Raw genomic sequence first — 15,529 nt, forward strand, 5'->3', positions numbered from 1 at the left:
TCAGTGATTATATGTCTTTTTTTAACACACTGTCATTTTCTTACTGCCTAGGAATTCCATATTTCTTCCTTTGAAGAAAGACTTATTAAAGAAATCGAATACAGAATAATAAAGACTACATTAGAAGAACTTCTTGAAGAAGACGGAGAAGAGAAGATGTCAGTTGACATTTCTGAATCTGAAGCTGTGGAAGCAGGATTCGATTTAAGAATCAAAAATTACCGAATTCTTGAGGGCATGGGTGCTACTTTTCATTGCAAGATGTCTGGATATCCATTGCCCAAGGTAAAATGCACACACCATACCTCCATTGCCACAATAAGGATGCACATGAGTCACTGTATAACTATATGACCTCAAGTTTTCTTTACCTGAGCATGTTTTTCTTTGCAGATTGCATGGTACAAAGATGGCAAGCGCATAAAACATGGAGAACGGTACCAGGTGGACTTTCTGCAAGATGGCAGAGCCAGCCTGCGTATACCTGTTGTTCTTCCAGAAGATGAAGGGATCTACACTGCGTTCGCCAGCAATGTCAAAGGAAATGCAATTTGCTCAGGAAAGTTGTATGTGGAGCCTGCTGCTCCATTTGGAGCTCCGACTTACTTACCTACCCCAGAGCCAGTGAGCAGAATCAGGTAAGACTAGCAGTGCTTCGTGCAAATTGTTTTAAAATAGCAAATAGTTTAGCCGCAGATTTTGATTATGTGAGACACAATAGAAAATTGAAAGCATTGTATAGATGATTGCTAAGAGTTTTTGTTTCTTGCCCTTGTGTAAAAATGAGCAAATGATGTCTATCAGTTTAGCATAGTGTTTTCTAAAATTACAATGAATATGATAGATACTGTGTATTTAGGCCCCTTGGTGAGGCAGTGGGTTATGAAATGGGCTACAAACCATAAGGTGAGCTTTTCAAAGCCACCAGAAGCTCCAGTGAAGAATTCGGTCTCAGAAACCCCCGGGACAGCTCTACTTGGTCCTACAGGGCGACTAAGAGAGGGAATTGACTCAATGGCCATGAGTTTTGGGTTTTATAATTTATTTAATGCCTGATTTGTCTCTACTTTATTCCTAATTTGGAGTCTCTGGGTAGCACAAATGGCTCATGTAGCAGTTTGCAGCTACGAACGAAAAGCTTGAGAGTTCAGTCCATCCAGAGGTGGCTGGGCGGAAACATCTGGTGATCTGCTTCAGAAAGATGGCCGTGATGGAAGGCTGTGGAGCACAGCCCACTCTGCAGCACACGGAGCCACCACAAGCCAGAATTCACTCAACCACCAATGTTTGGATACTTTTTTGCCCTAAATTTTATTTTTAAAACCTTATTATTGCTATTTTTGAGTTGGGAAAAGTGAAACTCTAAGAATTTCTAAGAATTTGCCTTCCTTGACTCCATCTGTAAATGGCAGTGCCAGCACTTGAAACCCACACAGCCCGTCTGCAATGCGTATCACGGGATTGTTTCCCAAATACAATTTCCTCTTCACCTCTTAGGTTACAGGAAGTATATATTTTTTTCCATAAATGTATTCAATGATTTATTCAACCTATTTATATAAACATATAATCTAGTTATACACTGGGCTTCAGTCCCCGAAGTCTGCAGTTGGAAACCACCAGCAGCTCCGTGGGAGACAGGCTGGGCTTTCCACTCCCATAAACAGTGACAGTCCCAGACACCCACAGGGGGATCCCTATGAGTCAGCATGGACTCAGGAAAGTGTTGATTGTTCTAAGGTTTCAAGTCTGGGCTTCCGTACACGTTGAATAAACTATCCACTCTGCTCTCAAGGGTACAGGGAAAGCATAGCTTTAGGCAAGAATAATTCATTCCATTTTGTATTCTATTGAGTTTGAGGTGAGTTCTAATAAACCAATAATAAGAAAGATTATTTTGCTGAGCTTTGTATTGCATGATAATATATATATTTATAGCTATAATTTTTGTCTTGTTTTCAGGTCTGTTTCCCCCCGTTCGGTGAGTAGGTCTCCCATACGGATGTCCCCTGCAAGAATGTCACCAGCCCGGATGTCCCCTGCAAGGATGTCCCCTGGACGTAGACTGGAGGAGACAGATGAGTCTCAACTTGAGAGACTCTATAAGCCAGTCTTTGTATTAAAGCCAACATCTTTCAAATGCTTAGAAGGGCAGACTGCCAGATTTGACTTAAAGGTTGTGGGTAGGCCTATGCCGGAGACATTCTGGTTTCATGATGGTAAGTATGATACATTCTGCGGATGGGTCATTAATTATGTATGCTCGAGAGGTTTTTCGGATTGTTTATTTTAACTCCAATACCTAATTTTCAATTAATTTTCACAGGCCAGCAAATTGTCAATGACTTCACCCATAAAATAGTCATCAAAGAAGACGGTACCCAATCACTGATAATCGTACCAGCAGCACCCAGTGACTCTGGGGAATGGACCGTGATTGCCCAAAACAGGGCAGGCAAATCTTCCATCTCAGTGATTTTAACAGTGGAAGGTATTTGCTCTTAAGAGGAAATGACATTATCATCTGGGTTATAAACATGTCTTTTGCCCTGCTTACTCTACGTTGTGACCTTTCCCTTTCAGCTGTGGAACATCAAGTAAAGCCAGTGTTTGTGGAAAAACTGAAAAATGTCAATGTAAAGGAAGGCTCTCGACTTGAAATGAAAGTCAGAGCGACTGGTAATCCCAACCCTGACATTGTGTGGTTGAAAAACAGTGAGATCATTGTACCCCATAAGTATCCCAAAATCCGGTAAGTTTGCTTGAAGCTAAGGAAATGCAAGCTCATTAGACAATTTCAATAGCCAAGGGAGCAGTGACGATGTCTACATTGATCACTTTCTTCACTTTTTATAGAATTGAGGGAGCCAGGGGAGAAGCTGCCCTTAAAATCGATTCCACTGTCAGCCAAGATTCGGCCTGGTACACTGCGACTGCTATTAATAAGGCTGGCCGAGACACCACACGATGCAAAGTAAATGTTGAAGTTGAATTTGCTGAGCCTGAACCAGAGAGAAAATTAATCATCCCACGAGGGACCTATAGAGCCAAGGAGATCGCAGCCCCAGAGCTGGAGCCCCTCCATTTGCGATATGGTCAAGAGCAATGGGAAGAGGGGGACCTCTATGACAAAGAGAAACAGCAGAAGCCATTTTTTAAGAAAAAACTCACTTCCTTAAGACTCAAGCGCTTTGGACCTGCCCACTTTGAATGTAGGCTGACACCAATTGGTGACCCAACCATGGTGGTTGAATGGCTCCACGATGGAAAGCCACTGGAAGCAGCCAATAGGCTCCGTATGATCAATGAATTTGGGTATTGCAGCCTCGATTATGCAGTTGCATATTCTAGAGATAGTGGTATCATTACCTGCAGAGCCACTAACAAGTACGGGACAGATCACACATCGGCCACCCTGATTGTTAAAGACGAGAAAAGTCTTGTAGAAGAATCTCAGTTGCCTGAAGGAAGAAAGGGCTTACAGAGAATTGAAGAATTAGAGAGGATGGCTCACGAAGGTGCTCTTACTGGTGTAACAACAGATCAGAAAGAGAAGCAAAAGCCAGATATCGTCTTGTTCCCAGAGCCAGTGAGAGTCCTCGAGGGGGAGACTGCTAGATTCCGCTGCCGAGTGACCGGCTACCCTCAGCCCAAGGTCAACTGGTATCTCAATGGCCAGCTCATCCGCAAAAGCAAAAGGTTCAGAGTTCGCTACGACGGCATTCATTATCTAGACATCGTGGACTGCAAGTCCTATGATACAGGTGAAGTCAAGGTCACGGCAGAAAATCCGGAAGGTGTGACCGCGCATAAAGTAAAACTTGAGATCCAGCAGAGGGAAGATTTTAGGTCTGTCCTACGGCGAGCCCCGGAGCCAAGGCCAGAATTGCACATTCACGAGCCTGGGAAACTGCAGTTTGAGGTTCAGAAAGAAGACAGACCTATAGACACCCCCGAATCCAAGGAAATTGTGAAGCTGAAAAGGGCGGAGAGAATTACTCATGAAAAGGTGTCTGAAGAATCAGAAGAGCTGCGCAGTAAGTTCAAGCGCAGAACAGAGGAGGGGTACTACGAAGCCATAACCGCGGTCGAACTGAAGTCTCGTAAGAAGGACGAATCCTACGAAGAACTCCTGAAGAAGACAAAAGACGAGCTTCTCCACTGGACCAAAGAGTTAACGGAAGAGGAAAAGAAAGCCCTCATGGAAGAAGGCAAAGTCACTATTCCAACGTTTAAACCTGATAAAATTGAACTAAGTCCAAGTATGGAGGCCCCAAAAATCTTTGAAAAGATTCAGAGCCAAACAGTGGGCCAAGGAGCTGATGCACACTTCCGGGTCCGGGTGGTAGGGAAGCCAGACCCTGAATGCGAATGGTATAAAAATGGTGTAAAGATCGAGCGCTCGGACCGCGTCTACTGGTACTGGCCTGAAGACAATGTCTGTGAATTGGTCATCAGGGATGTGACCGCCGAGGACTCCGCCAGCATCATGGTGAAAGCCATCAATATTGCTGGAGAAACCTCGAGCCACGCATTCCTGCTTGTCCAAGGTAATTTGGTCTTTCCCATGCATGGCTCCCTTTCAGCCCTGAATATCCAAGGCTGAATTCTTTTTCTTTCCCCCCACCCCCTCCCATTCTCATCAGTCAAATTGTAAAGTGAATAATACAATGTGATCTTTTTTTTTTCCTCTTGTAGCCAAGCAATTGATCACTTTCACACAAGAATTACAGGATGTTGTTGCTAAGGAAAAAGATAGCATGGCAACCTTTGAATGTGAAACCTCCGAGCCATTTGTCAAAGTGAAATGGTTTAAAGACGGGGTGGAGATTGACTCGGGAGAGAAGTACAGAATGCACTCCGACAGAAAGGTTCACTTCCTTTCGGTCCTGACCATCGAAGCATCCGATGCTGAAGACTACAGCTGTGTACTTGTCGAAGATGAAAATGTAAAAACAACAGCCAAACTCATCGTCGAAGGTAATAGCTAATGTCTTCATTGTTTACTTCAGCTTGGTATGGGACAAAATTGACTGTGCAGTTTTCCTGTCCTGAAAATAATTGTTTGGGAATTGGAGATAGCAAGAATTGTGAATTTATATTAACTTAGAATATTGACATTTTAATAGTGTTATTGCCATGTACTTCATCTATACCATTTAATCATTCAATGACACTAGGAAGATGTGTGTCATCATCACCACAGTCTGTTCCAGAACATTTCCTTCTCTCGGCCACTGTGGTTAGCTTCTGGTTTCCCACCATCCTGCCCTGCCAGGCCCCTAGGCAATCATCAGTCCAGTTATTGTCTTTATAAGTATTTCTATCCTGGATTTCATAAACAGAAAATCATATAAAACACAGACAGAAAGAAAACAAAACAAGAGCAATGAAAACCTCAATCAAGAATGTATTAAAAACTTGAAACAATTTAGAATGGGCCAAAAAGGAGATAAAATGATAAGTTATTACATTTTAACCTAAATGCATCTCCCATAATAGATCTTTACAGTGCCCTTTGTCTGATAGCAAGACTGGTACATCCCTTGACAATAGAGGAAATTCCCTAAAGGATTAATTGACGTGAGGACTCTGAAAATGGATTCTGGGCTTCCACTGTCACCCATCTGCAAACTGGGTGTTCATCATTTAATCTTGGACACCATTCCCTCCTTTGGATTTTACTATTTACCATCCTTGGATCACACAGACTGCTGTGCTTCTTCCATGTGGATTTAGTTGATGCCTCATTTAGATGTATGCTTATTTTAAGACAAGCCTTTAAGACTCTACCCCCCAACCCCCCGACACTGTTCTTTCTGATACCCGAGCACCATCTAGTTTCTTCACCATGCTTGGCTGTAACACTCATCTTCAGTGATCTCTTCCTGAGGACGAGCATCGAGCAGGGCCACATCATCAGAATTAATTGTTCTTAGCTTGGAACTAGAATTGTGTGAGTGCTCTCCAATTTTAAATTCTGTTGAACTTAAAACCTATGTAAAGCCTTAAAAAAGAACCCTGAGCCTGTGTAAGGCAGAAACCTGTCAAGGGAAGAAAGGTGAATATGTTCCACTAAAACAAGCATGAGAAAACTGGTCAGACTGTACCCTGTCAAAGGTGGAAAACTGTGAGACCCAGAAAAACAAGGCAATGTTGTCAACTTCTGGCCTCCACAGGTTTTTCTCTATAATATAACTCACTGTTTTCAAAACACACTTTGCAGCTTAAATAATAACTTCTTTCATTGAAAATGTAGATGCCCATTCATCAGGAGGTAGATGTTAAGAATACTGTGCCTGGCTCTATAGGGAGATAAGATACAGTTAAAGGGTCGTCTCTGTGCAAAGCCTAAATGCAAAAGTTTCCAGAGATCATTTCCTCCTTATCTTCTGTCTCAGGTGCAGTTGTTGAGTTTGTGAAGGAACTTCAGGACATAGAAGTTCCAGAATCATTTGCAGGAGAGTTAGAGTGCATCGTCTCCCCTGAAAACATAGAAGGCAAATGGTATCATAACGACGTGGAGCTTAAATCCAATGGCAAATACTCAATCACATCCCGCCGTGGACGTCAGAACCTCACGGTCAAAGATGTGACCAAAGAGGATCAGGGAGAATACAGCTTTGTCATTGACGGGAAAAAGACAAGCTGTAAACTAAAGATGAAACGTAAGTCTTCCCACCACCTCCAGTGAGCATAATTCCAGTTCATTGTAAACAAACAAACAATCATAACTTCCTTTTCTGCCTTTTCCACAGCCCGTCCTATTGCTATCCTCCAAGGACTTAGTGATCAAAAGGTCTGTGAGGGTGACATCGTTCAGCTTGAAGTTAAAGTCTCCTTAGAAAACGTGGAAGGCGTCTGGATGAAGGATGGCCAAGAAGTGCAGCCCAGTGACCGGGTTCACGTGGTGATTGACAAACAGTCACACATGCTGCTCATCGAAGACATGACTAAGGAAGACGCTGGAAATTATTCCTTCACCATCCCAGCCCTTGGGCTTTCAACCAGTGGCCGAGTCTCTGTTTACAGTGAGTGCAACATGCATCGTTTTATGTGGCCATGGTACCGTGAGATGGAGAATTTTAATGAGCAGAGAGTTACAGTGGATGTGACACTCATCCTTATTGTGTGTGTGTGGCTTTGCAGGTGTTGATGTGGTTACACCTCTCAAAGATGTCAACGTGCTTGAGGGTACCAAGGCTGTGCTCGAGTGTAAGGTCTCAGTGCCTGATGTGACTTCTGTGAAATGGTACTTAAACGAGGAACAGATCAAGCCAGATGACCGGGTACAAGCCATCGTCAAGGGGACAAAGCAGCGCCTGGTGATTAACCGGACTCACGCTTCAGATGAAGGGCCCTACAAACTGATGGTTGGCAGAGTAGAAACAAGCTGTAATCTCTCTGTAGAAAGTAAGGGTTCTTCCAGCTACCTAGTCACTGTTTAAAGGTTCAGCTTTCCCCAGCAGCATCATAACCAGGTTGTTATTTTGTCCCCAGAAATTAAAATCATCCGAGGCCTTCAGGACCGTACCTGTACGGAAACCCAAAACGTGGTCTTTGAGGTTGAGCTGTCCCATTCAGGAATTGATGTCCTATGGAATTTTAAGGACAAGGAAATCAAGCCCAGTTCTAAATTTAAGATCGAAGCCCATGGGAAAATATATAAGCTGACGGTCTTAAATATGATGAAAGATGATGAAGGAGAATACACATTTTATGCTGGAGAAAATATGACATCTGGAAAACTTACCGTGGCAGGTTGGTCTATGTAGCTTAATGCTTATGTGAGGTGGGGGTTCTCCTTTGAGATACTGTTCACGGTGGTCCAGCCCCTTCAAATTCCCCTGGGCTCCCCAGCTCCATACCTCTCTGCTTCTACTGAGGCAATAATACCCTCTCACCACCACCCCGGCTTCCCTAAATGCCAAATGTTGTTCTGAATCAACCTGAACAAGCAATTCCTCTTTGCAGCCTTCATTTAGCTTCCAATTTGTATCACATCTCTTCCCCCTCCAGCCTCCTCAGCACCATTGTCCACGTGCCTTTTTCAAGGTCCTTCTTGTATCCTACTCATTCCCTGTTCTCAAGCACACGAGCATGTGCATGCTGGGATTTCTTCTTGCTACTCTTGGTATATTTTACTCTACTGTACATGATAGATGACTCTTCCGATTGTTTGATTAAGCTTCATTTCAATTTGGTGTTTTAAAGAGTCATTTCTTTTTTGAACACTCTAAATTCTTTAACTTTTCTTTTATTCCCTTCGTGTTTTTTACAAATAATAATTTTTAAAACGTTTAATGCCCCTCAATGTACCTGTGTCTTTCTTATTGACATGAAGTGAAAGTAAGGCCACTCACATTTGGCAGAAATCCTTCACTCTCAAATGAAGATTCAAAGGTGTAAACCAATTGCCAAGGAGCAGAGTTAGGAGTTATCATTAAATGTGTTGGTGTTTCCCAGCTTAAGTAGTGAGGAACTGGGTTATTGTACAATAACTGGGTTATTGTACTGGGTTATTGTACTCAGATGAAACTTACTTTGATACCTATGACATCTGCTCTATAAGCAAGGCAGATGGTAATGGTAAGTCTTATTTGATAGGAAAGTTTCATGGGTTATATTTTATTATATGCTGATTTCCTCAGAGACTTTGACCATGAAAATACTTCAAAAATGTTTTTTAAGATTCTGTTCTCTGATGCGTTTATTACAAAGGGCTTATTTTTAATATCTGAAAACTAGAAAAATCTGTGTCCCTATGTGAGTTCACCTAATAATTTTTTAAGTACCTATATACTCAAGTATAAGCTGACCCAAATATCAGCCGAGGCACCTAATTTTATCACAAAACTGCATTAAAAATGTGCTGAAATTTTTGGCTTATACTCGAGTATATATGATACTAGCAGGAGAAAGGTGAAGAGATAATTGTTAACTCCTGTGAAGATTTAGTCTCAGAAACCCACAGAGGCAGTTCTACCCTGCCCTGTAGGGTCGCAGGGAGTTATAATTTACTCAGTGGCAATGATTTTGACTTTGGGATGATAGGCCATATGTGGCTGGCTAAGAGCTCGGGTACAGAAATGAGTGGAGCACAGTGTTTATTCTTGATAAATTCACAATTTAAGGAGGGACACATTCATAAGCAACTGGTTGAAGCAGTAAATATTTCGGACAGTGGGTGATGGGATTGGAGATGATGAGGCAAGATTTTACAGAGACGTTTATTCACATAGGCTCCTTAGCGTACAGTCATCCCTAATCTTATAGAATCTAGGGTGATTTGGAAATTTTGCTCAGCAAATTTACAAATTCTTAAATGAAACACCATACATATTCTAAGGAAATCCTTATGTTGCATTTGAGGTAAATAAGAATTGAGATAGAGGCCATTTGTATGGAATGCATGGTGTTGAGAATTTGGAATTGACAATTTACTTTCTTGTGCAAAAGTTTCCTGATTTCCAGTATTTTCCATGGTTATCATCCTTCATGCTTAGAATCAGGGATTTCAGTGGCTCCTTTTCAATATAGGTCAAATTAATTTTACTAAGATTTTGGCATGTTCCGGATCATGTTTTAATACTTTATATCTAATTGTGCAAATACGGAGTCTTGGTGACTCAGTGTTTAAAATGCTCAGTTGCTAACCAAAAGGTTAGCACCCACCAAGGTTTGAACCCACCAAGAGCTCTGAGATAGAAAGGGCAATGGGGCAGTTCTGCTCTGTCCTGTGTACATTTGACGGCAATGGATTTGGTTGGGTTTGGTGCAAAGATGTCTTTAGCGGATGCATATTTCAAGAGGCTCACACTTGCACTTCTTTTGATCCATAGGAGGAGCGATCTCCAAGCCACTCACAGATCTGACGGTGGCTGAGTCCCAGGAAGCTGTGTTTGAGTGTGAAGTGGCCAACCCTGATTCAGAAGGCGAATGGTTGAAGGATGGCCGGTATCTGTCGCTGGGTCACAACATCAGAAGTGAATCGGATGGTCACAAACGGAGACTGATCATTGCTGTCACCAAATTAGACGATATTGGAGAATACACCTATAAGGTGGCCACCTCCAAAACATCTGCCAAACTCAAAGTTGAAGGTCAGTGAGGAAAGAACTGTTTTCTCGAATTCAGATCATATGACGTTCTGAAGTTGCCATTTCAAAAGTCAACTGTCAAGTCTTTTTTGGATGTCATAAATCTTCATTTTATAGAAGCATTTATAAATTCTCCAAACTTTCTGAGTCACATACAAATTCTGCCACATTGCTTATTAAATGTGTTTAAGTGGACAAGCCATCTCTTCAATTGTTCCCCTGTGGAACAGTTACATCAGCCGCACTCATTCCCGACCCCTCAAGGGAGCTTGGTAGCATAGTCGGTTAAGCTTTGGGCTGCTAACCACAAGGTCAGCAGTTTGAACCCACTGGCTGCTCCCTTAAAGAGTTATGACCATTCTGTTCACAGTGTTGCTGTGAATCATAATCATTCCCGACCCCTCATTGACACTTCTCCAACATGTTAAGCTATTAGAATACGGCTCTGTATGCTGGATTGCATTCAAGTTTGGAAAAACCATGCATTCATGCATGTCACATATGCATACATGTCACAGTCTTTGTAAACCAAAGTGCTGCACAACCAAACAATTGCATAGGGCCTCCGTGAGTCAGAACCAACTCAACGGCACTTGACAATTACACAACAACAAAAGCATATCCAAGGAGACCCTATAAGGTCATTCTGCTTCACCACACAAGGTCACTGGGAGTCTGAATCTGCCCCATAGCACCCAACAATGATGCCTGTTTCACAAGGGACCAGGTAATGATTCCCTGAGGACTTGTTTTGCTTGGTGATGCCACCTTCATGTTCTAAACCCATCACCCGTGTGCCTTCAGCTGTCAAAATTAAGAAGACTCTGAAGAACCTCACGGTGACGGAGACGCAGGATGCTGTTTTCACTGTGGAGCTCACCCACCCTAATGTCAAAGGCGTCCAGTGGATAAAGAATGGGGTTGTGCTGCAATCCAATGACAAGTACGACATCTCCGTCAAAGGAACACTCTACTCTCTGAGGATTAAGAACTGCGCCCTGGCCGATGAGTCTGTGTATGGCTTCAAGCTCGGGAGGCTGGGAGCCAGTGCCAGACTGCACGTTGAGAGTGAGTTGCCTTAGAAGCACATTATGAGTAGCCACGTCTTGGTGGCCGTGGTGTCGACCACATCACTGAATCCTTCCACTTTCCTTCCTAGATGTCAAGATCATCAAAAAGCCAAAGGATGTGACGGCCTTGGAAAATGCCACCGTTGCCTTTGAAGTCAGCGTCTCGCATGACACCGTTCCAGTCAAGTGGTTCCACAAGAACGTGGAGATTAAGCCCAGTGACAAGCACAGACTGGTCTCCGAGAGGAAGGTCCACAAGCTGATGCTGCAGAACATTGCCCCCGCGGACGCTGGGGAGTACACGGCCGTGGTGGGGCAACTGGAGTGCAAAGCCAAACTGTTCGTGGAGAGTAAGTGTCAGGCAGCCCCATTGGGCATTTCACCTAGCAAGCCCTTGTGTACTCGCTGATTTCAACATTTGTTTCAGGGGTGGAGGGGCTGCTAAAATGTTCTTCAGTAAAGTATATTAACGGGGTGCTCTCTGATTATCCCCAGCATTGCATATTACAAAAACCATGAAGAATATCGAGGTGCCCGAGACCAAAACTGCCTCCTTTGAGTGTGAGGTGTCCCACTTCAATGTCCCTTCCATGTGGCTGAAGAATGGCGTGGAGATTGAGATGAGTGAAAAGTTCAAGATAGTTGTGCAGGGGAAGCTCCACCAGTTGGTCATCATGAACACCAGCACAGAGGACTCTGCAGAATACACGTTTGTCTGTGGCAATGACCAAGTCAGTGCCACACTGACAGTGACCCGTAAGTATAAAAAAAATAGAAATAAGCCAAAAAAAGCTATATAGGATATTCAGTAGCTCATTCTTATTTTACATCCTACACTTTTCCTCTTTTTCTCACTTAACATACTCAAAGTTCCTTCAGAGACACAGCTACTGTGTACTTGCCCTGAATTGGGGAATAGCACTTCCCTTTCACTTAAATTTCCAGAGTAGAACAGTGTTGAAAGGCCACCACATAATCAGCTCCAGTAACCCTCGGGTGGCACCTCTGTTCCTCTGTCGGTTGGCATTTCAGCACAGAGTGATAAGGGTGGTATCCTAACGTCTGTCTCCGAATGATAGTTGCCTTGTTAAACCTAGACCATGCCACGTCGTCACTCAGTGCCTGTGTAATGCATGTCTCCCTGAGTGTCTGTCCTTCCCGCCTCTGCAGCCATCATGATTACATCGATGCTGAAAGATATCAATGCGGAAGAAAAAGACACCATTACATTCGAAGTGACGGTGAACTACGAAGGCATCTCTTACAAATGGCTAAAGAATGGGGTGGAGATCAAATCAACAGACAGATGCCAGACGAGAACCAGAAAGCTCACACACTCCCTGAACATCAGGAATGTGCATTTCGGTGACGCTGCTGACTACACGTTTGTGGCTGGGAAAGCAACTTCGACAGCCACCCTCCATGTGGAAGGTACGGTTTCCCACTTGTGATAGCCATAAAGCCAAACACTCATTGCAACGTCAGCCAACTCGTCCACTGCCTGGAGGATGGAGAAGTAAAACGGGGAGCTACCCATTCAATGGGATATTACACAGCAAGGACACGAAATGCAGGATAGGTACAGGTGACCACTTGGGTGAATATTCTGTTGAATAAAGAAGCCAGTTATGAAAGACCACATAGTGGTCTATTTATATGAAATGTCTGGACTAGAACAAAGACTAGTACTTGCCGAGGACCCAGGGTAGGAACGTGAGGCTAGCCTGTGATGGGGAGATGGGCTGTGAGAGCTCTTTGGGGGCAGCGAGGATGTTCTAAGACTGATTGTGGTGGTGGCTGCACCACTCTGAGTCCATGGAAAGCCATTGGTTGTATATTTAAATGGCTGCGCTGTATGGAATAAGACTCCTACCTCATTAAAGTTAAAATATGGACTCCGTTTATGTTCTGCTTTTCAGCTCGTCACATAGAATTTAGGAAACACATCAAGGACATTAAGGTTCTGGAGAAGAAGCGAGCCATGTTTGAATGCGAAGTTTCTGAGCCTGACATCACTGTTCAGTGGATGAAAGAGGGCCAAGAACTGCAGCTCGCTGACAGGTGAACTGTATTGTCTTGCTCTTTGCCATTGGCTCTCGGTTTCCTTTGAGACATCAGACACTACATGTCAACCCCCATTTCCTCCATAGGATAAAGATCCAGAAGGAGAAATACGTCCACCGCCTTTACATCCCAGCCACCCGTATGTCCGATGCCGGGCAGTACACAGTGGTAGCAGGAGGCAACATGTCCACTGCTAATCTCTTCGTAGAGGGGAGAGACGTTCGCATCCGAAGTATTAAAAAGGAGGTCCAGGTTTGTATGCACATTGAATCAGTGCGGAAGTTATCAGTAAGCCATCAGCCATGGAACTCTAGTTTAATTTTTTAGAAATTTCAGCCACCATCTCTTAAATATTTCATCAACTGATCCCTGCTGGTTTACAGATTCTTGTCCTGATATCAATTAGCTCACAGTTCCCACTCATTTAGGGACTCTGAGTGTCCGTAACAGCTGTCTAAATGCTTTAATTAAAGCAACTGTAGAAAATCCACGGTCTAATAAATAGCTACTTGCCAAACAGCACCAACCAGAAAAGAGCTAGAATTTAAATTGTCATGTTCCCATATCCATTCCAGTTAAGACATAGTCATTCTCTGGCATTCCCTCCAAACACCTCCTGGGAGACTTTGTCACTGGGAACACTTGCTGGAAAATGTTTCACCAGCATCCTAGCCAAGATGCTAACACATTTGCTCACTAACATGTTCACAGAAATTGTTTTCATGGGTACCAACCTTCCCCGATAACATGCTGATGGTAATGAGGTAAGGGATATATCATTTGATATTTGCTTCATCAAATTGCTCACTCTAGGAAAACGAGATGTGATAGGCCCTAGACTCCGTGACATGGTGAATAGACATTGATATGAGGATTCAGACAACTGAAATATGTCTCCCATCCTTTAGTTTCCAATTCTGAGCCTCACTCATTTTCTTTACTTTTAAAATAATGATGATAATCCCTGCCTGCCTACGAGGTTATTAGTTCATAATCTAGGAAATTAAATTTAATAGGAAATTAAATGGTTTTATAAATAATCAAAAGCCCACAGATATACATTGTCAGTGTTTCCTTTGTTCATTGAGAAGCACACATTTACAGATGAGACTGCTGTTGCTTTGGGCTCCTCAGTGCAAACATAAGCATGTGGTCTCTCGAAAACGCCTGAGTACCACTTGTTCAAGACCAGGTGGGGAAACTCAGAACATGCTGTCTCCAGCCAGTCTGTAGTCGCCTCGTGTGTAGTGTTGCCTGCCCTGCCAACGTACAGTTTTGGAAGCAGGTTAACTGAAAGGGAATGAGGACTTAGTCTTCTTTTGATGTTGTTCTATGAACAGGTCATTGAGAAGCAACGGGCTGTCGTGGAGTTCGAGGTCAATGAAGATGATGTGGATGCCCGTTGGTACAAAGATGGCATCGAAATCAATTTCCAGATTCAAGAACGGTACCAGTATGTAGTGGAGAGAAGAATCCACCGGATGTTTATCTCTGAGACCAGACACAGTGATGCAGGCGAATACACTTTTGTGGCAGGAAGAAATAGGAGCTCTGTTACGCTCTACGTCAATGGTAGGTAGAGATTATAATGTAGTATTTGTGGATCCATTTGGAATAAACCTCCTCTTTCAGGGCACTAAAGGTCTGGCCATTTCTATGCAATTTGTCATGAACCCCTGACACTCATGTGGCTCCACGCAGCTGTTCTCCTATCTAAGAAGGGAAGTTGTTCATGGAACTGTTGAAATGCAATTTCCACAAAACACCTAGGGGCTAGTTCCTGACTTTCTTGAGCAACTCTATTGAATATGCACTCTGTGTCAATTATAATATTCTCCAAAGGAGATACAGCGAGCATTAAACTTTAGTTCTTATCCAGAACCTTGGCGCTTAAAGACTGGCACCACTACCAAGCAACAGGGCATTACCAGGCCTTAGTATGGAGTGCCTGGAGACCACAAGCGTCTCCTCTGCCTTGAACCTTAGATACAAGGTCAATGTCTTGATAGTCTTTGCCCCAGGCTCTGAACCTGGAGCTCTTATTTGCGTAAGGGAATTCTTGTACTCTCAATTATTATGTAACAGTGCCCTGAGGAAACCCATCAACCCACCTGATTAGAAACCTTAGAGCTAAATTTGATGCTAGAAACCCATATTCCCTGTCCTTGTCTCAGGCCGTATTCGTGTGAGCAAACACACCTGGGGTAGAGTCGGGAACACCAAGGGTAATCTTGAGGTTCACAATAGGAACCATATTGTTGAATAATCTCACCTGGAAGACCTAACAGTCGCCGT

General features: G+C 43.3%; 1 protein-coding gene across 2 annotated transcripts in view; it reads left to right on the forward strand.

Annotated features, from left to right (window-relative positions):
- Positions 1-15,529, forward strand: part of TTN (titin) — a 285,763-nt gene that overhangs the window by 27,865 nt on the left and 242,369 nt on the right. For both annotated transcript variants that reach the window (XM_075530312.1, XM_075530313.1), the window contains exons 22-40: positions 52-285; positions 394-638; positions 1,963-2,219; positions 2,327-2,491; positions 2,584-2,752; positions 2,857-4,550; positions 4,699-4,980; positions 6,402-6,668; positions 6,759-7,031; positions 7,150-7,413; positions 7,501-7,761; positions 9,843-10,103; positions 10,905-11,168; positions 11,260-11,520; positions 11,666-11,926; positions 12,341-12,601; positions 13,090-13,231; positions 13,321-13,486; positions 14,575-14,806. In XM_075530312.1, coding sequence (XP_075386427.1) covers positions 52-285; positions 394-638; positions 1,963-2,219; positions 2,327-2,491; positions 2,584-2,752; positions 2,857-4,550; positions 4,699-4,980; positions 6,402-6,668; positions 6,759-7,031; positions 7,150-7,413; positions 7,501-7,761; positions 9,843-10,103; positions 10,905-11,168; positions 11,260-11,520; positions 11,666-11,926; positions 12,341-12,601; positions 13,090-13,231; positions 13,321-13,486; positions 14,575-14,806 — 5,959 coding nt within the window. The remainder of the gene's footprint in view (positions 1-51; positions 286-393; positions 639-1,962; positions 2,220-2,326; positions 2,492-2,583; positions 2,753-2,856; positions 4,551-4,698; positions 4,981-6,401; positions 6,669-6,758; positions 7,032-7,149; positions 7,414-7,500; positions 7,762-9,842; positions 10,104-10,904; positions 11,169-11,259; positions 11,521-11,665; positions 11,927-12,340; positions 12,602-13,089; positions 13,232-13,320; positions 13,487-14,574; positions 14,807-15,529) is intronic.

Source organism: Tenrec ecaudatus, chromosome 13 (assembly GCF_050624435.1).
Source record: "Tenrec ecaudatus isolate mTenEca1 chromosome 13, mTenEca1.hap1, whole genome shotgun sequence".
Taxonomy (NCBI): Eukaryota; Metazoa; Chordata; class Mammalia; order Afrosoricida; family Tenrecidae; genus Tenrec; species Tenrec ecaudatus.